At 44.4% G+C, this 23516-nt stretch overlaps 1 protein-coding gene across 1 annotated transcript in view; it reads left to right on the plus strand.

Annotated features, from left to right (window-relative positions):
• The window catches only part of LOC137357145 (neuropeptide Y receptor type 1-like), a 34809-nt gene extending 12028 nt beyond the window's left edge, over nucleotides 1–22781 (plus strand). The window contains exons 4-8 of the mRNA XM_068023230.1: nucleotides 7305–7536; nucleotides 8146–8256; nucleotides 8745–8944; nucleotides 9436–9540; nucleotides 19758–22781. Of these exons, the coding sequence (XP_067879331.1) occupies nucleotides 19933–21027 (1095 nt within the window). The 5' untranslated portion in view covers nucleotides 7305–7536; nucleotides 8146–8256; nucleotides 8745–8944; nucleotides 9436–9540; nucleotides 19758–19932 and the 3' untranslated portion in view covers nucleotides 21028–22781. The remainder of the gene's footprint in view (nucleotides 1–7304; nucleotides 7537–8145; nucleotides 8257–8744; nucleotides 8945–9435; nucleotides 9541–19757) is intronic.
• Nucleotides 22782–23516: the final 735 nt, after the last annotated feature.

The raw sequence follows: 23516 nt of genomic DNA on the forward strand, positions 1-23516 counted from the left end.
TCCCCACTGAGACCACCATCAAACAAAAACATTGAATCCACCGATTGGCCCCAGTTTCGGACACCAAATCAAACGGCAAGATTTCACTTTTATAAATTATAATTTCATACTCAAACCAAAAGGAATATAAATGAAATGTGAAGCAACAGACAGATCACAGTCAATATTTATATTCCAAATTACACAAAAACTATCAGCGAGAACAGAGATGGGTCTGAGGGTTTCACTGAGCAGTCCACTCAGCATATATGGTAACCCTTACAGTAACACAGTTCTTCGTAATTCTGAAATTTCTCAGATAGATTTTCAGTTTTTTGGAAGAATTTAGCCGCTGTTTTTGTTCCGACAGCAGTTCACTCTCAGTGTGAACCCCACGGGTGCGGTCTTCACCACGAGGCACGCTTCTCCAGAACCTCCAAAGCTCAGCTCAGGACAGTGTTGATGGTGTGGATTTACCAGTCTGCCTCAGTGACAATCTGTGCTTTGTATGGCCGGGTCTGGTTAATCGGATACTTTAAGGAACAGAAACAGCTCCTGGATTCAGTCTTCACTTTCTTCTGCTTGCTGGCCCTCCACTCATTCCTGATCTGTCTTGTCTGCCTGATCTGGGCACAACTCTGTCTCCTTTTATCTGGTTCTAACCAGAGTTCTTTCCCCGGAAACGTGAAGGTTTTCCAATTTGTGTTGCAGTTTTGGTTTCTGTTCCTGTTCCTGTGTTGGTTCTCGCTCCTGTGTCAGTTAGGGTTAAAAAAAACAAGTTTTGCCAGCACTGATTGCATCACGTATCCCAGTTGTTCCCCTTGCTCTCCTGACTCTCAAAAAATGAATAAACAAATTGAAACTATAGGAAGCACAATTGGTCATTGGACTAGACAGTTGTCTGGGAAAGACAAGAAGAGGTTTAACATGGAACGTGAATAAAGGGGTTCTGTTCCACTCCAGATGTTTGCTTCTGAAGTGAAATGCAAGGAAAGGCTGGCAAGAAGGAGCATTGACCATGAGTGATTAATCTAGAATCTTGTAGAAGTATTGTGCACAGTTCAGATGCTTTGAAAAAAGCTACTAGTGTATAATCTTAAGCCAGTTGATATCTCAAAAGAGAGTTCTGGTCTGATAAACAAACAGCGTATAAAGAGGGTGAGGCTGCAAGGCTAAACTGGGTTGCAAAAGCGTAAGGTATTTCAAAGCATAGTCTCTGTTAGAATGTAGGCGCTTATAGTGAATTATATATTCGAACCCCTTGGTCTCTCGTGCCATCCGTATCCTTCACTCCCATTTGTTGTTTTCTGGTTCCTCACCAAGTGCTCGACTGTTAACTGCATCAGGGTGACTGGAGATGCACAATAAACGTGGCCTTGCCAGGGTTGGCCACATCTCTGAACAACAAAGCAAAGTGTGAGTGCACATTTCTTAGACTTGAAATATGTGGTGAATGGTGCCCTTTTTTAATTGATCACCGAAATGTGGCCATTTCTGGAAAGGCCATCATTAATTGCCCTCAAGAGGTTGGTGGTAAGCTACTTTCTCGAACTGCTGCAGTCCACACCCATTGTGCTGTTAGGGTGGAAATTCCAGGATTTTGACCCATTGACATTGAAGGAATAGCAAATATATTTCCATGTCAGGATGATGTGTGATTTGGAGGGGGGCTTGCAGGTGGTGATGTTGTCATGCACCTGCTGCCCTTGTTCTTCTAGTTGGCAGTGGTTGTCGGTTGACTGCAGACATAAATTAGAAATTGAGGATTGAAAACTATGCAAAATTGTGTTGAAGGAGGATTTTCACTTTGACAGCACTTCTTATGAGGTGTGGAGGTTACCAAGTATTGCACAATTTTTGAAGTGCAGTCACTGTTGTAAATGTAGGAAAGGTGGCAGCCAAGTTGTGCGCAGCAAAATCCCAGTATTAACAATGAAATAATGACCAGATCATTTGTGTTTAGTGATGATAATTGAGGGATAAACATTGGCCACGAGACTGGGGAGAACTCCCATGCTCTTTGACGAATAAAATCAGTTGTTATGACACAGGAGGAGGCCAAATGGCCCATTGAGTCTGTGCTGGCTCTCTGTGGAGCAATCCAGTCAGTGACAGGGCCTTGCTCTATCCCCATAGCCCTTTTGACATCATTGGTCTCCAATTCCACCACCCTCATGGGCAGCGAGTTGCAGGTCATTAACACTCAGTGTAAAAAAAAAAACTTCTTCCTCACAACACCTCCTCTGCATCTCTTGCCCCAAACTTTACATCTGTCCTTTTATGATCAGCTCATGGGAACAGTTTTTCTTTGTCCACCTTAGCTAAACCTGTCATATTCTTATAGACATTGATCAGATCTCTCTTCAACCTCCTTTATTCCAAGTCGAACCACCCAGCTTCTCCAACCTAACATTGCAGTTAAAATCACTCATTCCTGGAACCATTTGGGTCCATGTCCTTTGCAACCTCTCAGGGACCCTCACATGTTTTCGGAGATGTGGTGACCAGAATTGGACCTAATCTCAATACTTCAATTTATGAAATCCAAGATCTCACTGCTCCGTCAATATCCTGCAATTTTCAAAAATCAATCCCCTAGGTCCCAGCACAACTTCATTCAGTCCATTTTGCCTATTTTGTCTGCCAAGATGCGTCACTTCACACATCTCACCTCAAATTCCATCTGCCAGTTATCTGCCCATTCAGCGAGCCTATTTATACCCTGTTGCAGTCGATTGGTATCATCCTCACTGTTTGCGACACTTGGGGAGCAGCACAATGTCCTAGTCTCCAGTGTGAAAAACAACCATTTCACATGACTCGCTGTTTTCTGTCCTGAAGACACATTTTTATTCAAGTTGATATTGACCCTCCTATTCTATGAGCCTCAATTTTGTTTTCATAAAATCAATACAGACAATGTGCACGATATTCTCTTCAACCTTCTCTTTAACTTCATCAAACAAGTCAATTAGATTCGTCAAACGCAATCTGCGTCTTGCAAATACAAGCTGCTCTGTTTAATTAACTTAAACCTTTCCAAGTGTCTGTTATCTTTTTCCTTGATTATTGTTTCTGAAAGTTATGAGCGGCATGGACAGAGTGGATAGTCAGAAGCTTTTTCCCAAGGTGGAAGAATCAGTTACTAGGGGACATAGGTTTAAGGTGCGAGGGGAAAAGTTGAGAGGGAATGTGCGAGGCAAGTTCTTTACACAGAGGGTGGTGAGTGCCTGGAACTTGCTGCCGGGGGAGGTGGTGGAAGCAGGTACGATAGCGACGTTTAAGAGGCATCTTGACAAATACATGAATAGGATGGGAATAGAGGGATACGGTCCCCGGAAGTGCAGAAGGTTTTAGTTTAGACAGGCATCAAGATCGGCGCAGGCTTGGAGGGCCGAATGGCCTGTTCCTGTGCTGTACTGTTCTTTGTTCTTGTTTTTCCACATGTCTCCATTGTTTCTTTGGACAATCACGTTAAATTGGTGCCAAACATTCAGTTTTTTGAATTCATGACGTTGACTCTGGTGAGTGTTACAAACTGAGACATTGGCTGAATGGAGATATTGATGGCCCCCCCACCCCGCCATTTTTCAAATGGGAAGAAGGGTAAGACGCGTTCCAAATCTTCCAGAACCTGGATCTGCGACCTAACGTACATTCTTCGTAACACGACAAGCTGTAGGTCCCTTAGCGCGCCCTTCTCTTTGCACGCCTGCCACAGGGCCGGGTCCACGATGACCTGACCGAGACACAACTCCAGCTCGAGCACTTTCCTTTCCAGGCGCCTGACCTCGGCTTCCCGCCTCTTGGTCGACCCCTTCGCATACACCTGCCAGAAGACACGGATGTGAGTATTGCCCACATCCCACCATAGCTTCAGGGAGGGGAAGCCCCTCTGCTTCTTTCTCCAGTCGGCTCAGAATTGACATAATGAATCCTGGAATCGTCCGTCCTCCAGCAGCCAGTTGTCAAAGTGCCTGTATGCGAACCCTGCCCGTGTGCGGAGCGGAGTGAGCTCTACCCACACTGGCTGCATGGAGGCTGCCGAGACTTGGGAGACGTAAGCCTGTGAAACGTAGAGGTGGTCAATACAGGACCACCATCCTCCAGACCTCCAGATGAAGGCGCTAGAGTCGGGATGGAGCTTCCGACAGACGTCCACCAAGCCGAAGGAGCTGATCCGTTCCCTCAACTTTTCCACCAATGCTTGGCCACGCTGGGGATCGGAACAATCCCTCACCCAGTTGAAATCCACCTCCCCCCTCCCCACCCCCCGCACTCTGAGGATGATACAGTCGCCACTATTGATGGAGCTCGAGAGCGGACACTTATTCAAAGAAGTGCTCTTGCAACATGCTGGACCTGGGAGCGTACACATTCACAAAGTGGAGCAGAGAGGTGGAGCAAGCGGCCCGGCACAAGCTCCTTTACCACCCAAGAGCCATGACTTGCTTCACCGAGAAAGTATGTAGAGAAGGGTTCAAACAGTCCTTTGTCAGCACTCATACCCTTGCATCCTTCTGGTTGGGGGAGATGGCTTCACCTGGGTCAGCTGAAGCTGTCCAGCCACTAACTGTCTCTTTCTGTCTTCTTAGCCAGGCAGCTGCAGCTGATAGAGGCTGGGCAATTGGGGTGGGGAGGGAGTTTCCAAGTGTGCTTCAAGAAAATGCACAGCTCCCTGCGGAATTGGCAGCTCCACCCTTTGTTGTTCTGGCTTCCTCTTACTGCCCCAACAGTCCAAAACAAAATTCTGATCTTCTCACATTCACCTCCAAACAAAGGCCTTGTTTCCAAAAGTCTCTTCTCTGTAAATGTTTTAATAGAAGCTCAGCTGTAGTTCCTTTCCCCAGCTGTCCAACCTCCAACTGTCACCAGCACCGTCAGCTGAGGCTTGTTGTTGGATTCAGCAGTCCTCAATCAGGCAGCAGTAAACCCTGTGCTGTTCTTGCTCTGGGAGTGTTTTGGATAGTGTTGAATGAACATTGCCTTGAATCTCGCCTTTTGTTCAGCAGAGTCTCAAACAGTGTCACCCATACTTCAAAGAGGATGTTTGTCAAGATATTTGTCTCTGGGGACTATTCATGCAACAAGAAACTTGTCAACAGTAAGATACTGAGCTCACACAAATTAGAACATCCCACGCAGTCTACAATCAGCCTTTGTAAATAAAATTATGAGAGGAGATAACTGCAAGCAATGAAAATAAATGTGTCTGTGTGAACAGTTCATGGCAAGGGAAGGGGACGGAACTGTAGGAAAGGATCAGTGCTTAAGATCAAGATCCTGACAGGTGCCATCAAATCATTAGGATAATCTAAAGATAATAAGATGTTCATCTGCTGAAGGATTGAACGGAGACAGATCTCTCTCAGCTCAGCACCAGAACCCATAGAGCAGCTTGTCAGTCCTAATAGCTGGCAAGTGATGAGTTTTTTTCCCTCGAATTACCTGGTACCCCACAGCATTGTCAGAACCATTGCCATTCCTGTCCCCACAGGCTGTTCTTGTTGCATGTCACAGTGATGCCCCAGAAGCTGTGTTTCAGCTTGGCTCAGCAGATTGTTAGTCTGAGTCAGAAGTTTGAGAGTTAAAATCCTACTCCAGAGATTTGAGTGCATAATCCAGAGTGACACTCTAGTGTCGTACTGAGGGAGTGCTGTACTGTCAGAAATGCCATGTTTTAGAAGGTTATCCAAAAGAGACTGTCCAGGTACGTAGATTATTAAAATATCATGAACTGGCCCAGAATATAATCCAAAAGGCTAATGGAATACTGGTCTTTACATCAAGAGCATGAGAATACAGAGGAGTAGAAGTCATGCTTCCGCTATGCAAAGCACTGGTTCGACCACACGTGGAGTACTGTGAACACATCAGAAAGGATATATTGGCCTTGGATGGAGTGCAGCATCGATTTAACAGAATGGTACCTGAAGTCGAAAGGTTAGATCACAAGCAAAGACTCCAAAACTGAGGGTTGTCTTTCCTGGAATTTAGAAGGTTAATGGGTGATCTTGTGAAAAGTTTCCAAGGTAGAGTAGATAGAGGGGGACTTTCTGTTAGTTGGGCAGTCTAGGTGAAAGGAGCATAGTTGAAAGATTAGAGCCAACCATTTAAGGAGTGAAATGAGGAAACACCTCCTATTTTCCTGAAGGATGGTGGCAGTTTGTAACTCTCCACTGCCTGAGGCAGTTGATGCTTTAGAAGTTATGTTTAAATCTGAGATTAGTAGAGTTTTGTTAACCCAAGGTATTCGGGGACATGGGGCAATGGTGGGTCACAGATCAGCCATGATGTATTGAATGTTGTAACAAACTGGAGGGGCTGAATGGCCTCCTCCTGTTCCTACGTTCTGAATTGAGATGTTAAATCGAGGCTCCGTCCGCCCTCTTGGCTGGTTGTGAAAACTCCAATGGTGCTGGGGCCCGACCTGACCCATGTCGTCGGGTTCAGGTCGGGTAGCAAGCCCTTAGTCCCCAGTACCCTCGATCAGTATTCATCTGAGTGCCATCATCATGAAAACAGATTGTAATATAAGCAAAATAGTGCAGACGCTGAAAATCTGAAATAAAAAGAGAAAATGCTGGAAATACTAAGCAGTTCTGGAGATACAGAGTCAACGTTTCCAGTCTGTGACCTTTCATCAGAACTCAGATCCTCAAGATCAGAAAACAGATTATTTGGTCATTGCATTTCTGTTTGTGAGATCTTGCTGTGTGCAATTTGTCTGCCTTGTTTCCTTCATCACGACAGTGACTACTTGAAAAGAGTGTAATTGGCTGGGAAGCTCTTTGGGACGTCCTTAGGTGATGAAAGGCGCTATATAAATACAAGTTCTTTCTTTACCTCTCCCTCACAGAGAGCAGAGCATTGGAAAGTTGCTGCTCCCCAGGAGAGGAGGGGAGGGGAGGGGATGGGTGCTCAGCCCCAGTGCAGTTATTAAACCCACGATCCAGCGGTCCCCATCATCTGCATATTTAACAAAAATTGTTGCCACACATTGATTTTCCTTTAATTGTCAGCGAACGGAATCCCTGTCGAGCCGAGAGTCTAGGCGGTTTTTCTAACCTATCACAGCACATTGCGGAGTTGCACTCAGTCAGACGGAGGCAAGGGACTGCAGCATATTCCATGAGTAACAATTGCTGTCTCCGAAATACATGCAGGAGAGAAATGTCATCGTCAGCTGAGGGAATCTTGCACTGGCTGCAATGAGTAAGAATTGGAGTAGAGGGAATCAAACCCTTCTGGGTAGAAATAAGCTCGGCTGCTGCATTCCGCTCACACTTGCTGTCGATTCATTTTTTTGGTGTATTATGCTGTAGATTGCTTCGTGAAGATGGGCCTTTCGGACCATTCGTTTCGTCGCTGCATCCAAACAGACGTCAGCCCTTAACCGTTCAAAAGCTGGAGAGCAACAGAAAGAAGCAAGGATAACATTTTCCCTCCCGCTGTCGGCGTGTGTCACAGACTGAGACAGCAGGCGACAGAAATCAACTGCTGTGCCTGAAGCAGAGGGCGAGACTGGCAGCTGTTGCTGTGTGTGTTTCAATTCAGGTAAGGTTTGCCATTCAGTACATGGGGTAAGTGCTTTCGGCAGCTTCTGAACAGAGCGCTCATCGGGCAGTGAACTGTTTCTCTTCCTATTCCTCCTCTCTGGCCAGTGACTGCGTGTGGATCTTGTTGAGCACTTTGTATGTTCCACATTTTCTCAGCTCCCAGCAGAGGGAAGAAGTGTGTGTCTGTTAACTGCAGTAGAAATTAAACAGCGGACACTCATTTTTCAACAATTTAAATAGCGTCGGACTTTCCTGGATTTGGGTTTGTGATTCTTTTTGGAATAGCCGTCACATTGTTTTTGCATCTCGTTATGGCTTATGATATCTATCCACAGAAAGAACATATTGTCAAATTCATGTGTAACGGGGGTGGGGGACCTTAGATCTGTACATCGTATAGTTGGGATCTGAAAGCGTTTCGGGGTACAGGTGTTGGTTTGAGTGGAGCACAAAGATTTCACAGAATCATGGACTCAGCACAGATCGAGGCCATTGGGCCCATCGCTCCTATGCTGGCTCTTTGAAACAGCTGTCCAATTAGTCCCACTTGCCCTGCTCTTTTCCGATAAGCCTTTCAAATTTTGAATTGCTCTCTGAACACCTGCAGGATTGCTTTCATGAGGATTGAAGCTTGAGTCTTGATGCTGCAGAAACGTTGCTGTTCCACTGCGGAAGGCTTTGATAAAGGGATTTCATAAGGGGAAAAACCATTGAGGAGGTGAGATTTTTTTTCACGCACCAAGTTGTTATGCTCTGGAATGCACTGTCTCAAAGAGTGGTGTTACTAGATTGAATCGTAACTTTCAAAAGGGAATTGGATAAATACTTGAAGAGAAGAAAAAATTGTATCTACATAGCACTATTGGACCACAGCACGCTGCAAAGCACTGCACACTCAATAAGTTGAAGTGCAGTCACTTTTGGAATGTAGGAAATGCAGCAGCCAGTTTGTGCACAGCAAGCTCCCACTAACAGCAATGTGATAATGACCAGATAATCTGTTTTTGCGATGTTAATTGAGGGATAAACATTGGTCAGGTCACTGGGTATAGCTTCCCTCCATTTTCCCTGAAGGGGTAAACATTGCAGGGCTGTGGGGAAAGAGGAGAAGAGTAGGATTAATTGGATAGCTTAACCACAGAGCTGGTACAGGCTCATTGGGCCGAATCGCCTTTTTTTCTGTTGTGTTCAATTCTCTTATTTTAGAAACTCTCTCGTTGGTGAGGAGACCCAGAACAAGAAGGCATCATAAAAATCACACGAGGTCAGTCAGGAATGAAATGGAAAGGAACAATTTCACACAAAGGAAATCTCGAACCCTTGCCCCGAACAACTGTGGATGCTGGAGATTAACTGAAGTTTTCAAGACAGATTGGCAGATTTTTGAAGGCCAACAGTATTGACAGGTATGGAGAAAAGATGGGTTCTTTAAGTTGAACTACAAAACAGCTGTAATCTGAAAGGTGGTCAGATTGAAAGGATTCAACGTACTTTTCTATTTGTATGTAACAGGCGTGAGGGGCTGAATGGCCCGCTCCTGTTCCAATCTAATTGGCTCGAGGGGTTGAATGACCTCCTCCTGTTAGTATGTAACTGTATTAAGGATCCTGCCTCTCTCTCTGCGATGTCCTTTAGTACTACCAGCCTCTTGGGATTTTTGCATTGGTCCAACTCCGTCCCCTTGTTAATCCCCCTTTGCCTTACAATTGGCGACCGAGTCTTCAGCCTGCCTGCACTTAAGTTTGGAATTTCGTCACTCAACCACTCTGCCTCTCCTGTTCTCCTTGAAGATCCACCTTAAAACCTTCCTATTCAATCAAAGTTTGGATCATCTGCTCTAATAATTCTGGCCAAAGATCATAAACTCGAAATGTTAACTGTTTTTCTCTGTCGACAGATGCTGCACGTAGGTGAACCTGCATCTCACTTCTTATACTCTTCACTTCGACTTGAACCCGTCCGAGTGGTGAAAATATTCAAGGATTACAACTGAGTGCATTCGGTATTTTTTTTCACACTTTTTATTGTACCATCAATAACTTAACATCAGTGGCCTGCTCCCTTGAAGATAAATCAATATTCAAAAATGTTCTCCCTTAATTTCTTAACTGTGCTCACTCTGTCAGTCGCTCAGAGGAGTATGTTCCCATCTGTGCAGATGATCAAGTCTGCTCGTGGTTATTCTTGCAAGTCACTGCTCTTGTCCCTAAACAAACGTTGCTTAAAGGACAAAAATCACACCCGTGACGATGATTGATACAAAGCCCTCACACTTTTCATTGTGACCTCTTAAATCTTGTAACAGTTCAAGATCTTGGGCTCGTGAAGAGTTCATTAACATATGAGGGTGTTGCAATGGGGAAGATTCTGGATTTTTTCATCATCAGATTGGTGAGTGAGTTTTGCCCGATTCAAACAGTTTTCGGGATTAGCACTTCCAAGGGATGCGGGTGTGCGCCCAGACATATGGGAACACAGAGCTCGTTAGCCTGTAAGTGCTATTTACAATTTGACAACAGGAATTCAATGGCTGAGGTCAGTTAAATCTTGGGTAGACATATATCGTTGTGTGGTCTGATAGCATCGTCTGTCTCTTGACTTGTATATTCATGAAGTCATTGTTTTATTTCAATTCTCAGCTTTTTTTTCAGCAGTTAATTTAGAAAGTCTCGTGGGATCCTGGGATTGGAAAGTTGACCATTTCCTGATTAGTGTGCATTACAAATGGTCTTTTTGCAATCCCATGGCTTGAACTTTAAATGTTGGTTCCCTTTAAGGTGAATGTGTGCTTGCTAAAGGACCGCCTCCAGTGCTCCCTGATCGTCTGAGTATTTCCAGCACTGGAGTTTTTATTTCCAATCTCCAGCATCTGCAGTATTTTGATTTTGCCCTAATCGCTCCTTGGCTTATGTGAGAGTTTTCCTTACATCTCTGTAAAACGCTTTGGGACATTTTCTAAGTTGAAATGCAAATGCAAGTGTTTCTTTTTGGGGTTAAAATAGTAATTTTGGCAAGATGCAGAGGGATCATTAATCCTACATCAGTTGGGGATTGGTTGCTTTGTGCTGAGGGAGAGAGTGTGAATTCAAATGTGAGTCATTTCTCCTCTTGCTTTATTTCAGTGTGGTAGGGAGAAATATGCAAATGGCCGTTACATAGGATATAATTGCACAGAAGTTGGCCATTCACCCCAACTAGTTCATGTAGCCGTTTGTGCTCCACTCAAGCCTTCTGCCATCTTTCCTCATCAAAATCACTGTAACCCTCCATTCCCTTATCCATCGTATGCTCATCTAGCTTCCACTTAAATGTATTTTGTCCAATTTATTTCAAATACTCCCTGTGTTTTTTTCCTGTTTGCCCTGTAGGATTTCTTTGTGACTATCTTATAATTGATGGCCTCCAGCTATGCTCTTTGCCACAAGTGTCCACTCGTCATATTAAAGACCTCTATTAGGTCACTCCCCACCCTTAGTTTTTCAGGAGTAAAGAGACACAGCCTGTTCATCATTGGTTGATATACCTCTGCATTTTTGGTATCATTCTTGGAAATCTTCTCTGCACTTTTTCCACTGACTCTAAATCCTTTTTATAATATAATGAAAGGGGTCTGATGAGGCACCACTATGCTGAATTGTGCTTTTCATATTGTCATGGAATGAGGTGATGATACTTAGTAGCTTTGGTGGACATCCGATCTTTGCTAGTAGTCTGACGAGACCACGTCTGCTGACAAGGTCAAAGGCTTTGGTGAGATCAATGAAAGCGACGTAGAGGGGCATCGGTTGTCCGCGGCATTTCTCCAGTAGCCGGCGAAGGGAGAACAGCATGTCAATGGTGGATCTCTCTGCTCAAAAGCCACACTGTGCCTCAGGGTAGACACATTCAGCCAGCTTCTGGAGTCTGTTTAAAACAATTTGAGCGAAGACTTTCCCCACTATGCTGAGCAGGGAGATTCCACAGTAGTTGTTGCAGTCACCGTGGTCACCCTTGTTCTTATAGAGGGTGATGATATTGGCTTCGCGCATGTCCTGTGGTACTGCTCCCTCATCCCAGAGCAGGCAAAGCATTTCATGGAGTGCTGAGAGTATAGCAGGCTTGGCGCTCTTGATTATTTCAGGGGTAATGCTGTCCTTTCCGGAGGCTTTTCCACTGGCTGGAGAATCACTGAGTTCCGAGTGGCATGAAACAGGGCTGTGTTCTCGCACCTACATTGTTTGGGACCTCTTCTCACTGCTGCTCTCACGTGTTCAAGTCTTCAAAAGAAGGAATTTTCCTCCACACAAGATCAGATGGCAGGTTGTTCAACCTTGCCCGTCTTAGAGCGAAGACCAAAGTACGGAAGGTCCTCATCAGGGAACTCCTCTTTGCTGACGATGCTGCATTAACTTCCCACACAGAAGAGTGTCTGCAGATACTCATCGACAGGATTGCGGCTGCCTGCAATGAATTTGGCCTAACCATCAGCCTCAAGAAAACGAACATCATAGGACAGGACATCAGAAATGCTCCATTCATCAATATCGGCGACCATGCTCTGGCAGTGGTTCAAGAGTTCCCCTACCTAGGCTAAATTATCACTAGTAACCTGTCTCTTGATGCAGAAATCAACAAGCGCATGGGGAAGGCTTCCGCTGCAATGTTCAGACTGGCCAAGAGAGTGTGGGAAAATGGCGCACTGACACGGAACACTAAAGTCCCGAGTGTTTCAAGCCCGCGTCCTCACTACCTTGCTCTGCGGCAGCGAGGCCTCAACAACGTATGTCAGCCAAGAGCGACGTCTCAACTCATTCCATCTTCGCTGCCTCCGGGGAATCCTTGGCATCAGGTGGCAGGACCGTATCTCCGACGCAGAAGTCCTCGAGGCGGCCAACATGCCCAGCATATACACCCTACTGAGTCAGCGGCGCTCGAGATGGCTTGGCCAGGTGAGCCCCATGGAAGATGGCAGGATCTCCAAGGACACATTGTACAGCAAGCTCATCACTGGTATCAGACCCACCGGCCGTCTGTGTCGCCGCTTTAAAGACGGCTGCAAACTCGACATGAAGTCCTGTGACATTGACCACAAGCCATAAAGAGTGGCGAGTCGAAGAGACTTGGCAGGAAAAAAGACAGAAGCGCAAGGGGAGAGCCAACTGTGTAACAGCCCCGACAACCAATTCTATCTGCAGCACCTGTGGAAGAGTCTGTCACTCTAGAATTGGCCTTTATAGCCACTCCAGACGTTGCTTCACAAACCACTGAACACCTGCAGGCGCGTATCCATTGTCTCTTGAGACAAGGAGGCCAAAGAAAAAAAAATATGGTGACCAGTATTGCGTGCATTATTCCTAAGTGTTCCTCTACCCACCTCGACTCCCACCTTCCAAGGAAGAAGTGACCTCCCTATTCTACTTGCCAAACTGTAGTACTGAACATTTATCTGTGTTGAACTATATTTGCCAATTATTTGCCCATTCTGTTAGTTTGTTGATGCCCCCCTTTAATTTGTTACAAGTCCTTCTCCTTGAGGAATTCTTGAGGTGCATTCAGGAGAACCTTTATGGCCAGTATGTAGCAAGTCCAACAAGAGAGGATGCAGTTTTAGACTTAGCTTTAGAAAATGAGGATGGGATGTTGGAAGGAATGGCAGTGGGACAGCAGTTTGGTGGTAGCGATCATAATTCAGTCAGTTTTAACATAATTATGGAAAAGGACCGAGATTAGAGTTTTCAAGTGGGGCAAGGCCAATATAACTAAACTGAGGAGTGATTTAGCGAGAGTGGACTGGAAACAGCTGCTTGAAGGTAAATCAGTGTCAGAGCAGTGGGCCCTGCTTTTTGTGGTAATATATTAACGATTTGGACTTAAATATAGGGGGCACGGTGAAGAAGTCTGCAGACAACACAAAGATTGGCCGTTTGGAGGATAACTGTAGGCTGCAGGAGGATCTTGATGGTCTGGTCAGATGGGCAGAAAAGTGGTAAATGGAATTGAACCCGCAGAAGTGTGAGGTGATGCATTTGGGGAGGTCAAACAAAGCAAAGGAATACACGAGTAATGGGAAAATACTGAGAAGTGTAGTGAAAGTGAGGGACCTTGGACTGAATGTCCACAGATCCCTGAAGGAAGCAGGACAGGTCGATAAGGTGGTTAAGAAGGCACATGGAATCCTTTTGTTTATTAGCCGAGGTATAGAATACAAGAGCAGGGAGGTTATGCTGGAACTGTATCACTCATTGGTTAGGCCACAACTTGAGTACTGTGTGCAGTTCTGGTTGCCTCATTCCAGAAATGATGTAATTGGAGAGGGTACAGAGGAGATTCATGAGGATGTTGCCAGGTCTGGAAAAATTCAGCTATGAGGAAAAATCAGATAGGCTGGGGTTGTTCTCCTTAGAACAGAGAAGGCTGAGGGGAGATCTGATTGAAATGTTCAAAGTTTTGAGGGGCCTGGATAGAGTGGAGGTGAAGGGTCTATTCACCTTAGCAGAGAGGTCAGTGACTAGGAGGCATAGATTTAAAGTGATTGGTAGAAAAATTAGAGGGGAGATGAGGGAAAACGTTTTCACCCAAAGAGTGGTGGAGGTCTGGAACTCACTGCCTGAAAGTGTAGTTCAGGCAGAAATACTCAACTTATTCAAACGGTGTCTGTATATGCACCTCAAGTGTCGTAATTTGCAGGGCAATGGACCAAATGCTGGAAGGTGGGATTAGGCTGGGTGCATAGTTTTTCAGCCGGCACAGACACGATGGGCCAAGTGGTCTCTTTCTGTGCCTTAAACTTTCTGTGATTCACGGCGATAAGCCCAATTTGGTGTCATCCGCAGATTTAGAAATGATGTAAAAACAAGAAATGCTGGAAATGCTCAGCAGGTCTGGCAGCATCAGTGGAGAGAGAAGAGTTAACGTTTCAGGTCAGTGACCCTGTGATGTATTTGATTCCAAAGTCCAAATTGTGAATGTAATTTGAGAACAGCAGTGGTGTCAGCACTGATCCTCGTGGAACATCACTTCTCTCCTTCTGCCACTCTAAATATCTACCATTTACTCCCACTTCTCCTTTCTGTCTTGAAGCGAGCTCGCAAATGATTCCACCACTTGTTCCCTGACACTGTATTTTCTAACATTATGAATTAGTCTGTTATGGGACACCTTATAAAATCCAGATGAATTACATTTACTGCATTACCATTGTCTACTCTCTCTGTTACCTCCTCATAAAATTTAATGATGTTGGGCAAGCCAGATTTTGCCTATTGAAATCCATGCTGGCTATTCACTGTAATATGTTATTTTCGCCACGTTGTTTTATTCTCTCTTTTAGTAGAGAATTCCATTATTTTTCCTATCGCCAATGAAAGCTGACTGGTCTATAATTCTGTGGGCTTGTTTTATCCCCCTTCAATATTGGAATTATGTGAACTATCTACGAGTCCTCTGGTACAACACCTTTTTCTAATTAATTATTAGGTATGTGTATTAAAGTCTTTACTATCTCTTACCTTGGTTCTTGTAAAATATATGGATGCAATCCATCAGCACCATCCTGTGAGTTTTTTTCAAATGCCTTTTTTAAAAATGCACTTGTTCGAATTACTCACGTCCTCATTCAACGTCGTGTCCACCTGTTATATCTCCGTGGTGTATACCAAAGCCAAATAGTTTAATATTTGTGCCGTCTCTCGATCATTACCTGTTGCATTATCTTGTCTATCCCTTAATGGTCACATTTCCATTTCAGCCTTCCTTTTTATTGATGTGCCTGTAAAATAGTTTACTATTTTGATTTCTGTTCCTTGATAATTTAATTCAATAGTTTCTGTTTGCCTTCCTAATTTTTTTTGACTTCTCTCCTAATATGTTCGTATTCTCTCTTATCACGCACTCCTCTACTATCTCTATAATTAATGGATGTTGCTTTCCTCACCTTCAATTGCTCCTTTGTGTCTTCCTTCATCCATGGAGTCTCACTGGTGTGTAATTTGTTCTTCACTTTTTTATGGAATATGTTTTTCCTGCACTGTATTGAACACAGTTTTAAATGTTTCCCTTCTAGTTATGCATCGCTGTTTGCTAATATTGTTACCCATTTTATTTTCTGAATTGGTAATTTCAGCTCATCAAAGTCAGCTTTTCTCCAATCCCTTAACCTGTTTTTTTGTCGTAACTGATGTCCTTCTCTATCATCATCTTAAAACATATTATACTATTGTCACTCATGCCTAGAGTTTAGCCAACCCCTTCTGTGCAATATTTATTGGGTAGTTGAAATCTGCCATGATGACTTCATGTTCTTATACTCAATTCCCTAATTTATCTGCAATTTTCTTCCTCCACCTCCCTTCCACTACGAGGTGGTCTGCAGACAACACCCATTAGTGTAATTGATCCTTTATTATCTTTCATCTCTACCCATATGGATTTTATTTTTGAAATTTCTGATGAAAAGTCACAGACCTGAAATGTTAACTCTGCTTCTCTGTCCACAGATGCTGCCAGACCTGCTGAGCTTTCCAGCACTTGGTTTTATTTCAGATTTCCAGCAGCCACAGTATTTTGCTTTAGTTTAGCTTGGATGTCATTTTTGTGTGGCTGATAGTGGCGTCCCTTTTTTTTGTCACTGCTGTTAGGTTATCCCAAATAAGTACAGCTACTCCACCTCTCTTTTTACCCTTCTCTATCTTTTTTAAATATGTTATACCCTGCAATGTTTAATTCCCAGTCCTGATTTCTCTGTGCCCATGTCTTTGTATTGCTTTCAAAATGTCTGGTTTCTCCAAATGCATGATTGCTGCCAGCTCCCTCGTTTTATTGCAGACACTGTGTGTAGATTGCTGTACATTGTAACATAGGATTTCCTCTCCTTTATGTTTAACCATCTTTTTAGGTTTCTGTTTTGTGACTTCATTTATTCCTCTCATCATTTGTCGTACTTTACTTGATTATTTCCTGTGCTCTCTTTCCCTGCTTTGTTTATAATTGGTGCTAGATCGATGTACTAATTTTAAATCTGAGATTTAGATTGTGGGTAAACAACACGTAGGGATATGGTGTTAGGTCAGAGATCAGCCATGATCTCTGGGATTGCCAGGACAGGCTGAAGGGGCTAAATCGATTCCCCCTGTACCTGTGGTTCCTATGTAGGAAATTTCAATCAAGATCCTGAAAGATATACAGCTCTAATTTTTCTCTTTGCTGATTTGAATGTGCATTTTGGCGTCAGACTTGGGTATGTCCAGAGGCCTAAGGCACAGGTTGTCCAAGCGCATGCTTGGCAAACCTGGAGTGCATGTAGTGTTGGGGGTGAAATGGTCCACCTGTTGCTGTCTCCATTGATAGAATTTGCACAGAACATCACTGTCAAGGTCTATTTTAAGCCAATTACTTGTTACTGTTGCCGTAAAGACAGATGAAAAATCTGAGCCTTGTTAATTCATGAGTTAATGCTTTTAACCAGCTCAGACGACAGCTCATCAGGCTAGGACCTCCAACTTCCGATGGTTATCTGTAATCGTTGAGAGAAGCCCCAGTCCCCTCCAAGTTGCAGTAGTGAGCCAGTTGTCCTTGAATCCTGGGGCACAGCATGACTGGGGGATTGGAATGTTGCAAACTACCGAAAAGTGAATGAAGAATAGAAAAAAAACTGGAACAAATAAGTTTCTTTTCAAGCTCTCAGGTTGTCTAAAGAAGCATTTTACAGCCAATTAATTACTTTGCAAGGCTTATCACTTTTTTGTTCAAGGAAATTAATCTTTGCGTTTCAGGATCCAATAGATTTCGAACAGATCTAGCAATGCAAAACTGGGCATTCATGAGGCGCTGTGGGCCATCAGCAGCAGAATTGTACTCAACCACAATCTGTAACCTCATGGCCCAGCAGAGCCCTCACTTTACCATTACCATCAAGCCAGGAGACTTGATAGAGTGGAAAACAGGAGGATGTTTCCACTTGTGGGGGAGACTAGAACTAGGGGACCCAGTTTAAGCATAAGATGGAGATGAGGAGAACTTTTTGTTCTCAAATGTTTGTTAGTGTGTGAAGTTCTCTTCCCCTGAAAATAGTGGAGGCTGGGTCACTGAATGTATTTCAACTGCGTTAGATAGATTTGGGACACACAAGGGAGTTAAGGGTTATGGGGGGGGCAGACACAAAAGTGGAATTGAGACCTTAAACGGATCAGCCGTGATCTTCTCGAATGGTGGAGCAGGATCGAAGGGCCAAATTGCCTACTGCTGCTCCTAAGTCCTAGCTTCCTATTAGTGCTATGCACTAAGCCAGGGGTGACACCCTGAACTACAAACATGTCCCCATCCAGGGAGCTTGGATCTCAGAAGGCTCCCGTAGTTTATTTTACAGGCTTTGTTTGATGCAGCACTCAATCTGTGTGATATGTATGGAACAGGTGAATCAGATTGATCTCATTGCCGTTTTTAGGATTGTAAAGGGACTGAATAATGTTGATAAGTTGTTTCACTTTGTGCAAAACAGTAGGACTTGGCTTGCACTTGAAGGGATGTAAATTCAAAATTATTCTGCAGAAATACTGTTTCGGTGGGCAAATGCTCTGGAACAAACACCCTCAGCGACACGTTGGAAGCAGTTAGTAATGATTACTTCAAATGCAAACTGGTTTATTTTGGAAAATCATGTTTTGGAATCCAATATTTGAGTAATTTGAGACATGATGTACAGTGGTTGTACTGTGTTTTGGAGCAGTTTGTGACTTTGGATTGAAGGATCCCAAAGCTGTCCGCACTGAGGTTTTCCTCACCTTGTGCCTGGGTTTGACATGTCTAATCGGTAGATCACTATCATTGGTCAACACACGCATTATCATTGCATGGTGAGTGACATGGTGTCAGGTGAAGTAAATGGTAGAATCACTGCATTCGGGATCATACATTTCCTTCGCTCTGCTCTTGTTCTTTTGCCATTTAGTTTAAATGTTTGTCCTCCTGGTTTCTTGCCCTTCTACAGGTGGAAATAGTTGTATTTATTAACTCTGTTCAAACTTCTCACGAATTTGCACATCTTTATCAAACCTCCCTTTAACCTCTATGCTCTAAGGAGACCAATTCCAACTTTTCTCAGTCTCTCCGAATTTCTTAAGTCTCTCATTCCTGGTATCATTCCAGCAAACCTTCTCTGCACCCTATCCAAGGCCTTCACATGCTTCCTAAAACACGGTGCCCAGAAGTGGACACACTTTTCCAGCTGAGGCTAAACCATAGATTTAGATTAAACTTGGTCTTTTTTTGTCATGCAATTCACTTTCTAAATCAGAGGTCTTTGATCTTGGGTTCCACCCTCAGTTCCTTTTGAAAGCTGACCTCCCATTCCATGGGGATGGGGTTGATGTTGAGTTTTGCTGTTTGAATAGGGGAACGTGCTGGTGTCTGTCTCGGTCTGTGACTCGCGGCTGGATGCAGTGAGTCGCTGAATAGGCGGCCCTACTGTCAATCTCTACTTTCATGCCAGGAGAATGACGGCTGGCGGGGACAGCGAGTGGCTGTTTGACGCGTCAGCATGTCCGGTTTTAGACCTGAAAATGCAGTTTTCAACCGGTCTGTCCCCTGGTTGATATACTTGGGTTAGAACAGAAGAATCATTTAAAGAGACATGCACCTGCAGTAATCTCTACATACAGGAGTCTGAAAGACAGTGACCAGCCAGGAATACAGTGTGATTCAGGTTGCTGTTCTCAACAACATTTGAATTTGAAATTTCTACATTATACTCATGCACTGGTAGCTCTGATGCATTTTTTAATTGTGGCTTGTAGATGGGAATCACATGACGATCTCATCAATGTCCAGAAAGACATTTCAAACTCTCTGTTCAGTATCCTTTACTGCCACATTTCGACACTATTTTTATTTCTATCATCATTTCCTATGGCCCTTTTTGTCTTGTAAATTGTCATTACACCATTTCACCAGTCACAATGGGTAAAATGTAGGTTTACATGAGAAATTTGCATTTTAAAACACATGGAGGAATTTGAATGGGAAAAAGTTGATAGGAATTGTGTGCAGAGGCCAGATGTTTAATATAAAAGGAAGACTTCCATTTAATTATGACTTTCATGATCTCCGGAAATCCCTAAGTGTGTTATCGGCAATTAATTTTTTTGACCTTGTCATTTGTAATGTAACACCTGTGGCAGGCAATATGTACCATGGAATAGCAGTTCCAGATGTGTAAATTGTGAATTGAATTCCATATTTTCACAGACAGGGGATCCAGATGGTGGTGAGAAACTTGAGATGTTTGTACCTCCGTTCAAATCATGATGCAGAAGGATCAGCACACAGGTTGAGGAAGATGCCATCTATGTCTGACTAAGGCTTCGTTGGAACTCGCATCTTGGCCTGTCACGAAGGTTAGGTCTGGGGAGTCCATTGAAGAATGGATCCGAAGTTCAACCGTTCCATGAAAATTCCGCTAGCCTCCTGGCCAAACATTTCGCTGCTGGCAGAGCAGTTCCAGTTCTGCTCTGATTCAGTGAGTAGCACCACGTTCCTCATTGTGGCATACAGCACAGTCATGGCGGTAGGTGTGATTGGCAACATGTGCCTGGTCCTGGTCATCATGAGGCAGAAGGAGATGCGCAATGTCACCAACATCCTGATTGCCAACTTGTCATGCTCTGACATCCTCATCTCCACCATATGCCTACCGGTGACTGTGATCTACACCATGATGGACCGTTGGATCCTTGGTGCTGTGCTTTGCAAGTTGACCCCATTCGTTCAGTGCATGTCAGTCACTGTGTCCATCCTGTCCTTGGTCCTGATTGCTTTAGAGAGACACCAGCTGATCATCAACCCGACTGGCTGGAAGCCTGCGGTGGGACATGCCTATTTAGCAGTAGCCGTCAGCTGGTTGGTGGGATGCTTCATCTCCTTGCCCTTTGTGTCTTTCAACATTTTAACCAACGAGCCCTACGCAAATGTCTCCTTTTTCCTGGACACATTCGAGGATCATGCAGCTTGTATCGAGCATTGGTCTTCAGAGCGCCAGAAGCTGGCCTACACCACCTGCCTGCTGGTCTTCCAGTACGGTTTGCCACTGCTGCTGATGCTGACCTGCTACTTCCGTATCTTTCTGCGTCTGCGTAGGCGCCGGGAGATGGTGGACCGGGCGAGGGATGTCAGCCGCAAGGTCAGCCACAGTCGGAAGATCAATGTCATGTTGGCATCTATTGTCGCCGCCTTTGGTATTTGCTGGCTGCCGCTTACCGTCTTTAACACTGTCTTCGACTGGGACCATGAGGCCATCTCCATCTGTCACCACAACTTGATCTTCTCCCTGTGCCACCTGACAGCCATGCTGTCCACCTGTGTCAACCCGGTCATCTACGGCTTCCTCAACACTAACTTCCAGAAGGAAGTGAAAGCCATGCTGTACAGATGTCGCTGTGGCGGAACCTCAGACAGCTATGAGAGTTTTCCTCTTTCCACAGTCAACACCGAGCTTTCAAAAGCTTCCATGCGCCAATAATCACGTGTAATCTCAGCTGCGTTGTGCCTTTGTGGATCATTTGACACTCGTCCTTGTGGTGGGTTTGGACCGCCAATGATGTCATCCATCCCCAGACACTTGGTTTTGCTGTTGTGAAGACACCTGGTGATAATAATGTCGGTCTGTGGTGAGCTGATATGTCTCCAACGGCTGCCTCATGTGGTCATGGATTGCCTGGATCGATAAGATTTGAAATATGATCTGAAAAAGTGTCTCCATCTAAATGTACTTTCAGAATGAGTGAGAAGTGAGGGGGGAACCAAGAGGGGCAGTGCGATGCCCCTACGGTAACGTGATTTTGACACTCATTCCGTTCCCATCCATCTCACCAAGGTTGTGGATCATAGCTCTGTGGGTTGGTTTTTGTTTGTGTTGCTCATTGGGGCCCACACTGTTCAGGCTGATGGTTTCTCTCAAGTTCCTGATCTCACATGGTCTTCTACAAGGGCCACACTATAGAAGCAGTGCAATAGCTTTGCATGGACCATTTGAGGGCTGGGCAGGGTGCCGGAGGAGCATTGTAGGCTGGACTAATCGCATCTCGCGTTGATGCCAAAATGAGGCCTAAGGAAGCCTAAAGGGGCGTAGTATATTTTTCAAGTTGGGTGGTGCTCAGTTCCAGGGTGAGAATGAAGGAGTCGGATAGTGGATATAGTCTTGTTTTACGACTGTTACTAGTTGTTTTGGATCGTTACACAACACAGCCACAAAAAATGAATTAGACGTACTGTGCATCATTGGAAGGGCTGTCTGCAGCAGCACTTCCTCACCAACTGGAACTTGTCTTTCAGCTTGGTTGCTCTGAGCTCTCCCATTTCTCACAAGTGAGCACCCTGGTGCTGAGTTCATTTCCAACTCAATCTGTTCCTCAATCAGCATCCAAGGGAATCTTCGACTGAGCTTGTCAGTTGGGTTCAAACATGACGTGCGGGAAGTGAGAGGAGAACGGTTTAAACCCGTGCTTCATTCCAGTGTGTGCATCCACTGCACCATCCAGGTCTAGTAGCGAGGTGCAGTTACTGCCTTTTTAACTGAGACATGGAGGAACTCAAAGTGTAAGATAAAACAGAAAGTGGTTCACTCCCAAATAAATGCTGTGCTAAGACTGATTCTTAAGTAGTTTGAGAACAACACAAAAGTGAAGGGGAGGAGAAGAAATAAACTTCTGGGGAAATGGTCAAACTGAGAAAGGAGTGTGTCTTTTTAATATGTATTCAGAAAATGCATGAGATTTAATATATTGTGATATTATACAGCCATGTTCTTGTGCCCAATTTAAAGGGGCGAAACTTGTTCAGACAAAAATCTTAAGTGAGAGGTGCGGAGGGTCTGGTGCCAGGGATCTGGAGTATTTTACACCATCTGCAGGTTGGTGAATAAGGCAGGTAGAATTTTTTTGTGCTCATTTTCCCCTCGGGGGTGGGGTGGGGGGGGGTGGTTGGCTGCTGGTGGTGTTGTAAAGCCGCTGATGCAGATTGACCAGCTGATCTAGAAATTGCCTGGATTTTATTTCTGACAAATTCAATGTCAATGAGGGGAGGTTGATTTGTAAGGGTAGGTTTGTACCCGTGGGCTGTCCTAATCTGAGTTTCTGGAATATTCTGTGCTTTGTAAATATTTCAAATTGCTTTCTGTTGCACCTTCAAAAAAATGCTTCGTTGATGTAACTCATTGAATGTATTGCTGGGGTGAGATATTGCCATCGAATGCCCCAATAAAATATCTCAGACTAAGTCTCTCATATTGTTTCATGAATCAGCATTTCAAGACTACTCTCATTTGTTCAAGGAGTATTCTTCCACACCAGAGAAAACAGTGCAAGCCTTTATGCATCAGATATCTCATGCGTCTGCGTTCCTTTCAGTGATAAATTTCACTGAAAGAGAAATTAAGTTTTATTTTGAACTTTTTGCTGCTTTTTTTTTTTTTTAACAGTATGAGAAGATCTGAGGAGAGCTACTGCCTGATTTACATACAGCACTGTCCCCCATCAAACACTCCCAAGACAGGTGCAGCATGGGTTAGATACAAACTCAAGTTTCCTCTAAACTGTCTCCTCAATTACTCCCAGGACACGTACAGGCTGGGTTAAAGACAGGACACAATCTCAGGAAGAACTGGATAGCTCCTTTGCGAGAGTGAGCAGGGGCATGTGAAAGAGCATTAAAAACCTGCACAGAATAAATGGGCTGGGTACAGAGTAAAGCTTGCTCTCCACTGTTCCATCCCGAGGACAAGGGATGCAGCTGTGAGTTGTTGCTCCACGTGGGAACCAAAAGTATAGGAAGGAAAAGAGTTGAGGTGGTGCAGTCAGTTTCAAAACAAGTGAAGAAAGAAAGCAGGACCTTTGATTTAGTAATTCGTGCTGAGTGCTTGAGAGTTTCGGAACAGTAAGGTAAGACAAGTCAAAACCTTATAGGAGCAATAATGCAAGTCAGAGGGCTTCAGTTTCTTAGGGAGTTGGAACT

This window comes from Heterodontus francisci, chromosome 47 (genome assembly GCF_036365525.1).
Source record: "Heterodontus francisci isolate sHetFra1 chromosome 47, sHetFra1.hap1, whole genome shotgun sequence".
Lineage (NCBI taxonomy): Eukaryota > Metazoa > Chordata > Chondrichthyes > Heterodontiformes > Heterodontidae > Heterodontus > Heterodontus francisci.